The sequence below is a fragment of the Ctenocephalides felis genome, unplaced genomic scaffold (genome assembly GCF_003426905.1).
Source record: "Ctenocephalides felis isolate EL2017-DRISC unplaced genomic scaffold, ASM342690v1 CF-g0.4_SCAFFOLD_03573, whole genome shotgun sequence".
In the NCBI taxonomy this organism is placed as follows: domain Eukaryota; kingdom Metazoa; phylum Arthropoda; class Insecta; order Siphonaptera; family Pulicidae; genus Ctenocephalides; species Ctenocephalides felis.
In genome coordinates this window covers 9,485,929-9,503,349 of record NW_020539727.1, presented here as the reverse complement: position 1 = coordinate 9,503,349, position 17,421 = coordinate 9,485,929, and the positions used below count along the sequence as shown (strand labels likewise).

At 28.4% G+C, this 17,421-nt stretch overlaps 2 protein-coding genes across 2 annotated transcripts in view; one reads left to right on the top strand and one right to left on the bottom strand.

The window, feature by feature from the left end:
- Nucleotides 1–872: 872 nt before the first annotated feature.
- LOC113389488 (calpain-A-like) lies at nucleotides 873–17,251 on the bottom strand. The gene is made up of 3 exons (XM_026626516.1): nucleotides 17,191–17,251; nucleotides 2,599–2,737; nucleotides 873–1,066 (listed from the first exon to the last, which is right to left on the bottom strand). Exons 2-3 carry the CDS (start codon nucleotides 2,648–2,650, stop codon nucleotides 873–875), a joined length of 246 nt encoding a protein of 81 aa, XP_026482301.1. The 5' UTR covers nucleotides 2,651–2,737; nucleotides 17,191–17,251.
- LOC113389487 (leukocyte tyrosine kinase receptor-like) overlaps nucleotides 7,470–17,421 on the top strand; it is a 31,043-nt gene continuing 21,091 nt past the window's right edge. Inside the window, 2 exon segments of the mRNA XM_026626515.1 lie at nucleotides 7,470–7,562; nucleotides 7,709–7,971. Of these exon segments, the coding sequence (XP_026482300.1) occupies nucleotides 7,470–7,562; nucleotides 7,709–7,971 (356 nt within the window).

Below are 17,421 nucleotides of genomic sequence, written 5' to 3'. Positions count from 1 at the left end.
TAATTATTAGAAAGAATTCTACGAAAAATATTAAATTTTAATACTGCTCAGATAAAAATTTAATATCCTACTAACATGAAATAATAACAGTAGCGCGATCACCTGATACATATTTCTTTTTTTTTCAATAAAATTAATCCTAATCACGAAGGTTTGAAAATGTATTGATTTTATATATATAATTATTTCAACTTTGTTATAAAATTTCCATAGATTTATAAACATTCTTCAAATGTTTATAATTTCATTGATAGTACATAATAAATAAGAATTTTGTTTAAATAACATATATACCAATTAATATGATTCTAAATAAATCGTAAATAACGTTTATTATATATTTTAGACATAAAATTTTAATATGCAAACTAATAAATTAAATTTCTCTCTAATAAAAAGATCTCACTATTACTCCAAAAAATTTTGACATATTAAAATTATTAGTCCTCTATTGTTTTTTAATTTTATTTTGTGACTATAAATCGTAATTAAAAATCTATTCATATACTACAAAATTTAAATAGAAATTGATTAATATTGTTTGTCGTACGCAAACAAACAAAAATATTTCATCGATTTTTTATTTAACATTTTACGAAATTTGTAGAAAATTGTTTCAGAAGTTTGGATTTCGAAACTTATTTGCGTAAATTCAGATTATTTTTTATTTCATTTTCGTTTCTGAATTACTAGCTAAAATGAATATTAAACTTGTTTTAAAAGATTTCGTAGTTTTAACGTCATTTTTTCTTAATCTTACATTTTTACTTGTTGACCATTTATTTCAGAACACTTGTACGAATTACAATATAATATAATAGAAATAAAAATCTGTTAGTTATATATGTATATTTAATTTTTTTTCATTTAAATTATCTACTATCATTCATTATTCTTCCACATACCACTTTCATGTTTTTGATGCTGGGCAAAATTCTTTTGCCACTTTGGGCCTCCTTCTTGATAAACAACTCATTAAGGATTCCTCCGACGACATCCTTGGCAGCTCCCATAAGTTTATCACCGGCATAACCCATCAACTTTTGTCCGGCACCTCGAAGCAAACCTAAAATTGTCAAAAAAAAATCAGAAAAGGAAATATAAATTTGATAAATTATAAAAATTAGTCATATAAGAGTTTGGTCGTTGAAAAGTTTGGTCATTGAAGAGTTCAGTCGTTGAAGAGCTTGGTCGTTGAAGAGCTTGGTCGTTGAAGAGCTTGGTCGTTGAAGAGTTTGGTCGTTGAAAAGCTTGGGTCGTTGCAAAGCTTGGGTCGTTGCAAAGCTTGGGTCGTTGCAAAGTTTGGGTCGTTGCAAAGCTTGGGTCGTTGCAAAGCTTGGGTCGTTGCAAAGCTTGGGTCGTTGCAAAGCTTGGGTCGTTGAAAAGCTTGGGTCATGCAAAGCTTGGGTCATTGCAAAGTTTGGGTCATTGAAAAGTTTGGGTCATTGCAAAGTTTGGGTCATTGAAAAATTCGAGGAATTGGTCATTCGAGGAATTGGTCATTCGAGAAATTGGTCATTCGAAAAATTGGTCATTCGAGAAATTGGTCACTCGATGAATTGGTCACTCGATGAATTGGTCACTCGATGAATTGGTCACTCGATGAATTGGTCACTCGATGAATTGGTCACTCGATGAATTGGTCACTCGATGAATTGGTCACTCGATGAATTGGTCATTCGAGGAATGGTCATTCGAGGAAATGGTCATTCAAGGAAATGGTCGTTCAAGGAATTGGTCATTTGAGGAATTGGTCATTCGAGGAATTGGTCATTCGAGGAATTGGTCATCGAGGAGTTGGTCATCGAGGAGTTGGTCATCGAGGAGTTGGTCATTCAAAGAATTGATCATTCGAGGAATTGGTCATTCGAGAAATTGGTCATTCGAGAAATTGGTCATTCGAGAAATTTGTCATTCAAGGAATTGGTCATTCGAGAAAATGGTCATTCGAGGAATTAGTCATTCAAGGAATTGATGCTCGGTTGTCCAATGAGATAGTTGGTCGTCCAAGGAGATGGTTGGTTGGTTGGTCGTCGAAGAAATTGCTCGGTCGTCCAAGAAGTTAGTCGACCAAACAATTGGTTGTTCAAAGATCTGGCCGTTCAAAAATTCATTTACGGATTTGGTCATTTGAATATTTAAAAATGAGATCATTTGAAGATTTGTCCAGCTAAAGATTTGATCATATTTGTACAATTAACAAAAAATAATTTCAATATAGTACTGTTATAAAATCAGTAACTTTTTTTCAGAAAAAAATTTAAACTTATATTCCAACTTAATATTCCACTTTGAATTTTAATGAGCTTATGCCAAATGCAGATTTGAAAGCTGTTCTCATACTTTTGTAATTTTTTAAATAATAATATGCAAAATACTTCACCAAAATTAAAAATCTTTGTCAGAAAAAAGTATGACGAATAAATTCTCTTCCATTAATTACACTTCATCAAGTATGTCTTGATTTTTATTTAACAATATTAAATATAAATTACTCAAAGAAGTACGATGTGTAATTTTCAACACTTAAGTATGCCTTGACTATAATTTAGTGATATTAATTTTTATTGTTACTAAAATAATTGTAAATTATCTCACCTTCGAAGTTGCCGGCTCCTCCACCATTCTGGTCAAATCCAAAACCCGCCATTTCAGGGGTTTTTGCACAATTTTTTACACAATCACCAACATATGTCCATTATTATATAATAAAGTCACTATTCACTTACACATAACACTGGAAATTTAAAATTTACACTTTTAAAAAAATATTTAATAAAAAATTTTCAATGTATTAGGACATAGTTATAAAATATTATTTATTTGTAGAACCCATAAAAAACAATTATGTATGAAAAATATTTAATAAGAGATTGAGGGAGAATAATTAAGTTTATTTATAAAACTGATACTATTGTTGACGATAATATAAATCAATATTTACCAACAAAATTACTTAATGTTTTTTTTAGTAAAGACATATAAAATTTAGTCCTTCATAAAACATAGTATTTTATTTGATATGTAGGTATCTATTTCCCTGACTAATTTTCATAAGAGCTTCCAACTTAATTAGAAGGTGAATTTTCCTTCGCAGCTATTAATTACTTTTCTGGTTAATTATTACATTTAACTAATTATTTCCATATGTATTTCTATTAGGTTTTGTCATTTGAATGAGGTCAACAACAGACGGAGCTAAACTTTGTCATTTATTGTTGAGTTTGCCTTGAAAATCAGCATGAAACACATTTACTATATGAGATGGATAGCTGATGGTAATAATAAATCTAATATTAATAGAAAAATAAAAAATATAGATAAGTTTTACTCCATTTTAGAAACGTTTTAGTGAAAACAAGGTACTAAACACCGTCGTGGACGTGAATGATAGAGCATTCATTTTTATTGTGACGCAGGATGATATGAATGCTACAGCATTCAAAGTTTGAATTCAACTATTTGGAATTTATTTTTATATAACCTTACGTTTTTTTTAAATTATTTAAACTGTCAAGGTGACTGATTCTTTAGATTTACGTATTATCTAGAATTTTCCTGCAGACAGTAATTAGCTTGGTCAAGAACATTGCGTGATACAGAAGCATAACACTTGACGTGGATGCTATAGCATTCATCGTGTATATCGATTAAAACATGATAATCTGACCAGCCTAAAGGGTGTTTAATCAAAATTGAGATATCACAACCAATTTAAAAATAGAATGACTCAATTTTTGTACTTTCCGGAAACTTCTAAGATAATCTATAGCATTTTTAATATAATATTTTTATATTATATATATATATATATATATATATGATTCTTTGCGACTTGGTAGAATCAGAAGTGCCAATTACCTTACACTTTTTTTCAACATTCTTAAAACAAGACACTTTTATCGAATTTGTTTGAGAAATTGAAATAGGTGAATCTCGCTTACATTTTATGACTCATATAGTTCTACATTCTACAGATGTTAATATGTTTTTATTTCGTTTGTTTCAAATTCCAAATATTTTTCTAAATAGTTCTCCAAATATTTGAAAAAAATTCAAATAAATTAGAAGTTCTCAAGTCAATTCCACAATTCTCATATATTTAAATTTTTATTTAACTAATTATAAAAACGTAATAAATTCAACTGATGAATTTATACTATTTCATAAATATGTTGAGATTATAGCTTTAGTATATTTTTATATTTAGAATGTTAATTTTATTTAGCAAATTTTTTTTTCTACCAGGTCTCTTATTAATATAAACGATGACGCCATGAGGTAGGCGTGTGAAGCAATAATTCTACATTCTTGGAAAAACGATATAAAATTGAAAAAAAAAACATATCCTAAGACAATCACTTATGTAGAAACTTATAATTTGAAGATGGGAATAAATTATATCAATTTAATTCATAATAGATGATTGAAAATAAAGACCTTTGCTGATTTATTGATTGCCTGTGCATTCTTATTGACTTAGTCACTTTTCATTCATGTTGTACTCATTTCTAATTATAATATATGAGGTGGATTCATTCATAAAATTATAAAAAACTAGCAATTATAAAATATATAAGATATGTAGGCTATGAGAAAAGTATTTCCCACAACCTAGTGTTTCTAGATGGCAACCCAGTGGTTGACTGTTGGCTTGCTGATGAGATTTTTTTCTAATTGTGATGTGAATGTGATATCACTACTATTTGATATCAAACTAAAATAGGCATATTGTAATCCATAAAAATGGAAGAAACTAGGTGTAATTCGCCTTATGCCTAAAGCAAATTGCATGAACTTTTTATAAGAAAAGCACAAACAAATAGTAGAGTATGCTACTTTATAAGAAGTACTAATTTTAAAATCCTTAAGATGGGTTGCAAATAAGAAGTTATGACCATGTAGTGAAAAACGTTCGATTAAAATCTGCTATAAATACAATATTTATAGTTCTACAAAGTAACCGATTTTAACAGTTAACAATCTACTAAGAAATAAAAATAGTTTCGGATACTTTGTCTTCTGTGCCAGAATGTTAAATAGATCAAATGGTCAGATGATACCTACGATTTCATCTTTCCGGTTGGCTAATAAAAACCAGAAATAGAATTCTTTGATCGGACTCCTATCTCATCCTCGCGATACATACATATATACATACATACATATATATATACATACATACATATATATATATATATATATATATATATATATATATATATATAATCATATATGCATATCCAGTAGTGACAATTAACAATTGAAATTATTATTCGAAACTATACTCTCGAGTAGTAATTCGACATCATACTGCTTCATATCGAGCTGACCGAAGTGGGGATCATCCATAAGACTGGTTTGTGTTAGTCCACGTTCTTATTAACCATTACACTTTGATAGGCTTCTGCTAATCTATGCGAAACCTAATATTTGTATATTCAATATTTTGTTCAAATATTTGATCAGTTTTCCGTTGTTTACTCGCGCTCTCATTGTAATAAAATACTGTGTACACATTGTAGAAAAATACTTAGAATTATAATAATTTGAAAAATTTTACAAAGAATAACGAATAGGCTTTTTAAAAAAAATGAGATCAACTTTCTTATCATATTCCTTTAGATTTTTTTTCTAAATTTTTAGGCATTCATATTTATCGCATATTAGGACCTACATTAACGAAAATTAATGTATGTTGTTTGAAGTTGTAATGAGGAAGTTATATTATAAATCCAGTTAGTTCCATGCCTTCTATAAATTATTAATCATGAAATTAAATACAACAATTGAAAGTTCAAAAATTTGGTGTTGGATGATGTATTCACAATTTAAATCTCTTTTTCTGTAGATTGTTTTCAATCAAGTCGGCATTCTTAAAAAAAAATCTTAAATGTTTTTCCAATTTCATTTTCTAAGGGACACACAGATGATTTCACGAGAGTTTGCTAAAGTTTCGTTTACAAAATATCATAACAAATGCAAAATCTAGTTAAAATCATAGCAATTTATATATTTTAAGATTTTGGAGTCCGAGAAAACATAAAATAGATTTACACTAATTACTTTGTCCATGAGTGAACACGTGAGAAAAAAAAACAGAAATACATAAATACAATCGTTAACGACAATACTAGTTTTCAGTTAATAAAATACATAGTATGTATTTTTATTTGTGTTTTCATTGTAACTGTTGCAATTATATTTTAAACGAGTGTGTAACATCATATTTTAGTGTACGCAGCAAATTTGATTTGATGCCAAAAATTGCATCAAAAGATCTTATTAATCAAATCGTCTTCATGGCAAAATGTGTATCAAAGAATATTATTAATCAAATCATTTTCAAAACGATTATACCAAAATTACCAGAATTATTTTCATAATGAAATATCTGATATCTTTCTCTGTCAGGCAATAAATATATAGAATCTCTAAAAGTAATCATATAATAAGCAAAATGCTAATTATATAGTATGTTAACATAATAATGATCAGAAATTACAATCGAAAATGATATATTAAAAAAAAAGTTTAATTTCATTATAAAATTCAGGATAATTTAAATAATTGGTGTAATCAAATCCCAGTTTTTCCTAATTAATTTCAATAGACCATATTGATTATTAGAATTACTAGATATTTATTAGATGCAGAAAATTTCTAGCACGATTGATTGAATATAAATAAATTAAATGCATTAGGCGCCTAGATACACCTTGTTTCTATCTGATCATTTATATAAAAATCTGATAAAGACATATGAAGTTTTGTCCGACATCTTTCATATGAATAAAAATAAGTTTCTATGAAATATTCTCTATTTTTTAAGCAAAATATTTGTAGGTTTAAAATCATTATTACTAAGAATAATAAATTATGCTCAAACGTGTGTAGATAATTAATAAATTGGCCCAACGCCCATTGGAATTCGATGATGATTTGGCAAGGTCGCTAACAAGTGATTTGAAACAACTATGAGTAATTCGTAAATTTAGACGTCATGCATTTGTAATTGAATTGTTTTTGATAAAGCGTAAATAAACAATGAGATTTAGACGAGAGATACGCTTTTAATTAAAGCAGAGAGAATTGATTTAATTAATAGCCTTATAATGCTACTAAATTTACATTTGTTTCGTGTTTCAGGAATAATGCTTCGAGTTTCATGTTTCAAGTTTCACGCCTCAAGTTTCATGATGATCTATAATGCAAGTTTCATGATCCATGATACAAGTTCCATAATCCATAATGGAAGTTGCATGATCCAAGTTCTAAGTTCCATGATCCAAGTTCTGAGTTCCATGATCCAAGTTCTGAGTTTCATAATTCATGTTGCAAATTTCAAGACCCATGTTCTAAGTTTCATGGCTCATGTTCCAAGTATAATGATGAAAATTGATAATCCATTATAAATTTCATGATCCAGGTTCCAAGTTTCATGACCCATGTTTCAAGTTTTATGATCCATGATCCAAGTTCCAAGTTTCATGATTCATGTTGCAAGTTCCATGATCGATGTTGCAAGTTCCATCATCGATGTTGCATGTTACATGATCCATGTACCAAGATTCAAAATTTATGTTCCAAATTTCATGATCCATGTTCTACATTTCATGATCCATGTTCCTATTTTCATGATCCATGTTACAAATTTTATGATCTATTATAAATTTCATGATCCATGTTCCAAATTTCATTATTCAAGTTTTATTCAAGTTCTAAGTTTCATAATTCATGTTCCAAATTACATGATCCAAGTTCTAAATTACATGATTCAAGTTCTAAATTACATGATCCAAGTTCTAAATTACATGATCCAAGCTCTAAATTACATGATCCAAGCTCTAAATTACATGATCCAAGCTCTAAATTACATGATTCAAGTTGCAAATTTCATGATCCAAGTTGCAAATTTCATGATCCAAGTTGCAAATTTCATGATCCAAGTTGCAAATTTTATGATCCATTGTAAATTTCATGATCGAAGTTCCAAATTTTACGGTAGATGTGCCAAGATCTGTGATAGATGTTCCAAGTTTCATGATCAATTTTCCAAATTTTACAATAGATGTTCCAAATTTTGTTATTGATATTCCAAATTTCATGATTATTGTTCCAAAATTTATGAACCATTATAAATTTCATGATCGAGATATTACAAATTTTATGATAGATGTTCCAAGTTTCATAATCCATGTACCAAGATTCATGATTTATGTTCCAAATTTCATGATCCATGTTTTGAATGTTATTATCCCTGTTCCAAATTTTATGATCCATGTTTCAAGTTTCATTGTTGATGCTCCAGTTTCATTATACATGTTCGAAGTTTCATGATCCTTGTAGTGAGTATTTTATGATATACGTTCTAAATTTTATGTTTGTTTCAAGTTTCATGATTGATGTTCCATGTTTCAAATTTCCAAATTTCATTATCCATGTTCCAAATTTTATTTTTCTTGTTCCAAGTTTTATGATTCCTGTTCCAAGTTTTAAGATTCTTGTTCCAAGGGTCATAGTCTATGAACCAAGTTTCATGATTAATGTTCCAAATTTTATGACCCATATCTCATGTTTCATGATTAATGTTTCAAGTTTTATAATTATTGTTCCAAATTTCATTATTCATGGTTCCAGTTTCATTAGTTCCAAATTTTATGATCCATGTTCCAATGTAAGTTTCAAGTTTCAAGTTTCAAGTTTCATTTTTCATATTCATGTTCATAAACATAAGCAAAGATTAAAAAAAAGTATAAATTTTCAAAAATATTATTAAGGCCCATGTGCGAATATTTGTATTGGAGTACATTTTAATTTTCTTATGAAAAAAATAAGATGTAGTCAAAAGTCAGTCAAGTTTATTTATTTCTTTGGAAATGATAATATTTTAAATACGTATTAATTTACAAGATATTAAAAACATAATCCTTTATCGTTAATTTATTAGTCATTATGATAAATATGAGATAAATAATTACTACATTGCAATAAAAGATAGTAACGACGAGCAATTATTGTGAATTTCTAGAAATATTAATGACTAGTATACAAATTAATAAATTATTCTTATCTTGACGGATAAAAGTATTTAAAAAAATCTGTGATAAATAAATTAGCAAAAATATTTGATTTTAACGATGTTATCAAGATAAACAAAACAAATGAAAACGTGATAAGCTTATCTTTACAACAACATGAGTTAGTAAATTAAACAATTTTTTTAATCTGCCCATGAAAATAAGATATAAATTTTAAAAGTGAGTCAGTTTTGGATAAATAAATGGATAAAAAAGGTATCAATATAGATTTTTGAAGAAGACTTTGTATAACTATTATTGAAAAGAAAATTGTTTGAACGAAGTCTTTTACATGTTACAATTTACTAACAAATAACCTCTTGAAAGGCATTATTAAAAAATTGTACTTTTACTAATAGAATTCACTAACGTTCGAACTAATTTGATAACTAAAATACGAATTAAAAACTGTAATATATGAAATTAAACTAGCTGTAAGTGGAATTCTGTCTTAAGGCAATTAAGGCATCATGCCTTAAGGCAAATTGCTGGAACTTCCCGTACCAAAAATTATTTTTTTACAAACGATTAACATTTTTGAAAAAATTTTACTTCGAAAAAATTAGAGAGAAACTATAAATTTGACGAAAAATTACTTTTTTTGAAAAAAAAAAAAATTTTTGAAAACAAAATTTTTTTGAAAAAAGAAATGTTTTTTCATTTTGACATACTTTGGAAATTCTGAACTGTTTTTCAAAGCAATCGTACTGCTTTATCTGCATAGAGACAAAATGTCAAAGCGCGCAACTGCCGCGCCGCTGTCTAACGGATAAGCATTGGTACGGAACTCATAAAAATGTAAAAAAAAATTATACTTATTGTTAAAATCTTTATAAAATATCTTATAATTTGATGAGCATATGTCTAATGATCATTTTTGACCGCCAAATGGCATTTTTTTTTACTTTTATCATTAGATCTCTGCAACCGCTAGACCTGCCTTCATGAAAATTTGATCAATTCTTCATCTTGTCAATACAAGTAAAATGTTTTTTGAATTATTAAAATCGGACGCTCCGTTCTCTTAAAAACTGAGTTACCGTTTTCGGCACTTTTTGCCCCGTATCTTTGGAACGGCTGGACCTGCCTTCGCCAAAAACTAATCAGCACGTCTCCTTATCAATACGAATCGAATGCTTTTTGAATTATTCAAATCGGTTGATCCGTGTTCCCGAAATCGTCGACGAAAATTTGTATCCGCACATACATACACACACGCACATACATACATACATACATACACACACACACACACACACACACACACATACATCCATTTTTTCTAAGGTATGCCAAAATGTCCAGAAACCTCTGAAACGTAAAGATATATAAAAATTTTCATTTTCTTTTTTTTTGCGATTACTATAACTTGCCCTACGGGAAGTTAAAAAAAGATTAAAATACAATGTGAGCAAATTCTAGTAAAAAAATGGATATTGAAAATAAAAATTATGCTTAAAAAATCAAAGAAATAAGATTTTTTTTCTGAAATAAGTGTAATTTCCTTCTTACCGTTTAATTTGCTTGCTTCTTAATAAATAATAAATTATAAATTACTGCTAATTCTAATAGAGTTCATTCAATAGTATAATGTAAGAAATGCAATACCGAAAAACCGGTATACCGTTTATTATTCGGTTTATCGGTAATAGCCTTAATAGGTATTTTCGGTACTAAAACATAAGCACAAGTTGAATATGATTTTACTAAAACATATAAACTTCAAATCTCATGATACCAAAAAACCGGTATACCGTCTAATTTTTTGGCGTTGGTAATACCGGTATTCACTTTTAAAATATCGCTATTGAAACATAAGTCCAAATCGAATATGAGTTTATTGGAACCATATAAAATTTAAATCTCATAATAGCTCAAAGATGTCTGTTAAGGTCGTTCTATTGTATAAACAAGTGTCAAAATATTATATTGACTCAAACTGTAAATCGTTAAATATTAATCTCTTTTCTAAGAATGAATTAAATTTTGTAATTAATCCTTAAAAATTCTTAAAATCATAGAATGATATTATTTTTTAGATAATTTTAGGTTTGTAAGTAATGGGAACGTAAGTATTGTAAATTTTAATTTTCAGACATAGTTCCAAATTTTGAAACTGTATTATAAATACGTATAATTTTTATTCAATAGGTCAAGTAGGTAATATTTAATTATACATAGGGGAAAGTCCCATAACGCCGGACGGCACCTAGTGCCGGACACTCTATTAAACACGTATTATTTAAGCTAGTATAAATCTTTTTATTCACCTAAATATCAATGGAACTAATTCTAGTATATATATATATATATATATATATATATATATATATATATGCATTTACATTTGAGTGGTATGCAAAAATATAAGTAATACTTGATTGTTATCCGTAAAATGGTAAATTTCACTGTTCGAAAATAAAGTTTACACTTCACAAAAACTAGTCAAAACGATTTACGATTTATATCGTCCTATCAAATTTATGATCATTAATAGCAAATCGGATTTTCCAGTAAAAACATAAAATTCTACTTCGGGAAATCAATAACAAGAACTCATTTTCATTAATGGATCATAAACACATATTCATATATAACTCATGTGGTGCATGTAAACATCCAGATCCAAAAATAACTGAAGGCATAAATTTTCGCAATATACAAATTCCAGAGTATCGAAAATGAAATCAGGACGTCTGGCAACAATGCCAGCAATATATATATATATATATATATATATATATATATTACATATAAATTAAAATTTCCATATAACATGCTACATTTGCATCGAAGGTCGAATTATGTGCATAATACCACGTTTGTGGTATAACGGCATGTTTTTACAATGCACTATGTACCCAGATTATTATATACATATCTAATATGTATGATCATAAATTCCTTTGGAAAGAATTTACTTGGATATTAACGACTAGATAAAATTAATCGATTTTCTAGGAACGACATTAGACATTCCTTGCACAATGGTAAAACTAATTGCATATCAGTTGGAAAGGAATTTCCTGCTCTAAGTAATTTGTAGTAAAGATAAATATTATACTTTAACTAAAAGTGTATCTTAAAATTCTAGAATTTCTTCAGAAATAAGACAGCCACATAATTATTATCTAATCCAACAAAATACTCAGGAAATGATTCTAGTCAACGCAACATCAAGGCCGAATGAATAATTTCAAAGTCAATGCTATCTATCTAGGTGGTATGGGCATACCATTTTTTGATGGTATGAGTATGTGAATCTCGACTGGTGTTGATTAAAACCGGTCATATTTATTCTGGGACATTCTAAATACAGATAAGTTTCATATTTCGATATTAATGAATAGCGAAAACGAATCTTAGATCAACTAGAATAACCAACAACTGATCACTGTTTTACCAAAGCTCTAGGATGCAAAAAGGTCATAAATTTCAAACTACATGCAACAAATATTATTCAACTTTTTTCCGTGTTAGTTAAGAATAATACTAACACCAGATTTTGATTTGATGTCGAGTTTTAAGAGTCTACAGGTAAAAAAGAAGGTTGACCTGTGGGTTGAATTTTCGAGAAAAACAGCTTTGTGATACATTGTCTGAGCACTGTTAAAATATAACATTTAGTTAAATTTGATGATTATCTGATGACTGAAATATTATATATTTATTTTGAATCTAGGACGTTTGCCCAAGAACATTATAGGAAGGTTACTTTACAACTAATTCAATTTACCGATTTGAATTGTTAATGTGCATTAGTATTCATATTTCACATAAGGAACATGATGCCCATTCAGAAACACTTATTTCATAATAGTACGTGAGTACAATAAATACATTGAATGAGCCCAGAACAGTTTTAGAACTAGTGGTGCATGGCATCGTGTCTTGAAGCCAATTGCTGGAACTTCCCGTAACAAAAATTATTTTTTTTTAAAAAGATTAACATTTTTGAAAAAAACTTATTTTGAAAAAATTAGATTTTTGAGAAACTATAAATTTTTAAAAAAAAAATTATTTTTTTGGAAAAAAGACTTTTGGAAAAAACAATGTTTTCTTTATTAACTTCCCGTAGGGTAAGTTATAGTAATCGCAAAAAAATCGAAAATAAAAATTTTTATATATGTTTACGTTTCAAAGGTTACTGAATATTTTGGCATACCTTAGAAAAAATGGATGTATGCTTGTGTGTGTGTGTGTGTGTGTGTGTGTGTGTGTGTGTGAGTGTGTGTGTGTGCGTGTGTGTGCGTGCGGATACAAATTTTCGTTGACGATTTCGGGAACACGTTTCAACCGATTTTAATTATTCAAAAATCATTGGATTGCTGTTGATAAGAAGAAGTGTTGATTAGTTTTTAGCATAGGCAGGTCTAGCCTTTTTGAAGATACGGGGCAAAAAGTGCCACAAACGGTAACTCAGTTTTTAAGAGATCGGAGTATCCGATTTGAGTGGTTTAAAAAACATTTTACTTGTATTGACAAAGATGAACAACTGATTAAATTTTCATGAAGGTAGATCTCGCGATTTTGGAGATCTAGTAAAAAAAGTAAAAAAATGCCATTTGGCAGTCAAACATGATTATTAGACATATGCACATCAAATTATCAGATGTTTTATAGAGATTATAGCAATAAGTATAAATTTTGTTTACATTCCTATGGGTTCCGTACCAATGCTTATCCGTTAGACGGCGGCGCGGCGCTTACGCGCTTCGATATTTCGTCTCTATGCAGTTAAAGCAGTACGATTGCTTTGAAAAAAAGTTCAGAATATCCTAAAGTATTTTCGATATACCAAAATAATTTAAAAAAATTGTTTCCAATTTTCTTCTATTTTATTTTATTCAAGCAATTATTTTGTCATAACAAGCCTTACGGGAAGTTAAATGTAATATTGTCGGCAAAAAATATAAAAAAATGATGTTTCATTTATAATTAAACCTTGGTGATTCATTATATTTTGATTCACATGTTTCCACCAATTTCTTCCCAGTATACATATGGTGTGTATACGCTTCCACAAAACTATTAGTTTTCAATTTTATTAATTTCGTGCATATGTTTTAAATCAAATCTGACTTCTTAATACATAATTGTTTGTCTACATTAGAATTAACAGAATGTTGAGCCCATCCAATGTCTCAAATGACCTATTTTATTACACAATCTGGTTCATGGCCGAGTTCGAAATGAGAGCCAAAATCCATTATGATCACGTGAGAAACTGCTATATGATGGCGCCCACTGACTATATTGATCAGGAGAAAATAAGAAAACATACGAAATGGTGTTGAGTTGAATATTTATGAAAATTATACCATATTTTCGATTCATGTAATTGCTGAGTTCAAAACTTATGTTCAATGTACGAAAAAAAATCAACTAGGAGCAACATCAACTTGAGACTTTTTGGACAGAATTCCTATTTACCAGCCTGTTGATGTATAAGACCATTTGAAAATGCAAGTGGGGATTGCAACTATATCAACATACATACAAAAATGGCAAAAAAAAATATTTAAAATTTGTTCATCAGCACCTAAATATATCTCAAACTTGATCCTAAGAAGAAATTTTAACTATCAGAACAATCTTTAAGTTTGTTCTCAGTAAACTTTAATTATAATATTTATTGCTATAATTCCAACAAATATTTTCTCGAACACAATTGCATTTCTGTCCCGTTATAAATTCCTTCTTTCAATTTCTGATGCCTCTACCAATTACTTTTAACAATCAGATAAGAATCGCATCAGATAGATGTTTCTAATAATTTTTATTGCCACTTTAACGAGTCCATTTCAATCGACATTGTTATTAAAATCGCCATTAACAGTTAAAACTGTACAATTAGTAGTAATAAACAGTTGAGCCGTTTTCTATATTATGTAATTCAGAAATAGAGATTCAATGCCAATTCAATAATGAAACACAATAAGGCACACGCCCATTTTCAATGAGATTATCAAAGTCTTATTAATCAATATATATAAATATATATATATATATATATATATATAAATATATTAAAATAATATAAAAATATTATTTTCTTATGTATTATAATGCAGCTCAATATTATGTTAGATTCGCTAAAACTCGAAAACGGCTGAACCGATTTGGCCACTATTTCTACAAATTTTTTTTGTAGAAGCATAATTTAAAATAAAACAATGGCCGGCAGCTCATACGTCAAATGTCAAATGGTTTTGAGAAATTATGTTCAATCAATTTTGATATAGATTTGTTTTAGATAAATATTATTTAATTGTAAGTAAAAGTGAGTAATTTTATTTGTAAATTTATTTACACAAAAATATTATTAAACTGTTTTTGAAATTACACTGAAGATGAGGCATACTATGGTCTCGAAACGTTGTTATGTACAATGTTGTTTGTTTAAAATTATACAGCACTTTGACATAAAAACATTGTAAAAAGTTTATATTATGTATTTTTAAATTGTTAAAATATAGTTTTTAGATTTACACAATGTTTATAAGATAGTTTTGAATTTATCATGAGTATAGGTTCATAATTTGAAGAATGAATTTTTGGAAAAAAAAGCTTTTTTCCGAAAAACTAACCAAAAATTTCAAAAACATTATTTAGGAACTAATGAGCACATGGGTGAAATATATCTTGGGATCAAAATCCGTTTATATTTTTGAAAAATTATTGTTTCCGCGAGCTCATTTCTTACCAAATAATGCTTTTGAAATTCTTGGTTAGTTTTCCGGAAAATGCTATTTTGCAAAATAAAATGATTCAAACAAATTATAAATTTTCACATGATATATTCAAAACCATTTCATAAACAATGTACAAATCTAAAAACTATCTTTTTACAATTTACAAATACAAATTTATACTACTTTTAACTTCACGTAGAATAAGTTATTGTAAAGGCAGGTCCAGCCGATTCGGAGATAAAGAGCAAAGAGTGCAGAAAATAGAAATCGAGTTATTTAGGAGCATCCGATTTGAATGATTCAAAAAACATTCAATTCGTAATATTAGGGAGAAGTTGTGATTAGTATTTGGCAAAGGCAGGTCCAGCCGTTTCGGAGATACCAAGCTAAATGTACAAAAATAGCAGTTTTTCAGAGAACTAAGCATGCAATTTGAATGATCCAAAAAACATTCAATTCGTATTGACGGGGAGAAGTGGTGATTGGTTTTTTGGCAAAGGCACGTCCAGGCGTTTTGGAGATCCCGAGCTAAATGTACATAAAGTGGCAGTTTTTGAGAGAACTGAGCATCCAATTTGAACGATTCAAAAATTTTTTTATTTCTTTTTTTAATTTTCAAAAAATACTTTTTACTAAATAACTAGTACTAAATTTCATTCTTTCATTATGGAACAGGTAGTTCCGGCAATTTGCCTTAAGACGCGATGCCATACACTACCAGTTAGAGTTTTTTTTGTCATTTTATTGAAAAACTAACCAAAAATTTCAAAAAAATTCTTTAGTATATAATGAACACGTGGGTGAAATATATAGTGGAATAAAAATCTGTTTATTTTTGAAACTTATTTTTTACCTAGAGTTGTTTTACCTATCTATATCAGGACAGGTGTAAAAAAAATACTCTATAAGAATTTTCTGACCAGACCTCTATTTTTTAGCATTTAAAAGCAATTTTAGTTTAATTTGTAGGAAATATTAATAATAAATGATAATTCATCATGCATTGGATAAGGAATTTACTTGTACCTTTATATATGAAATTGACACAAAATCAATTCAAAGTAATTTTGAAGTAAAAAATTTTTATATAGCAGTTTCAAGCAGTGTATGAAATCAACAGTAAATATGTATCAATAAAAAAATGTACGAGTTTTATTTATATATAAATTAAAAACGTGTCATAAACAATTTTATTTTATAACACCCTGTGCAAATATTTTGCTTAAAGTCCACCTGATCATATGACATAAAATGTCAAACCTAACCTCAGTTTTAAATAAACAAAAAAGGAATGACATTCTTTATGGGCCAAATAAATAACACGCAAAATCTAAATATATAAAAACATATGTATGAAATATCTAAATCATCCATTAACATTTTCGGAGGACAAACCCATTTCAATGACATCATACCTATAAACCATGTGTATATCCGCAGCACCGTAAAAACCACTAACAAACTTTAAATAACCACACATCAAGTCTTAAAACAATATGCAACCACCTTACAATATATTTTTTTATAAACACTGCACAATTTAATCACAAATTCAATGTGAAAATGTTCTTAAAATTATAATTCCTGGCACGACTTTTGACAGCTCGACTCGCCGCCATTTGTTGCACAATGACGGAGACGCTCTC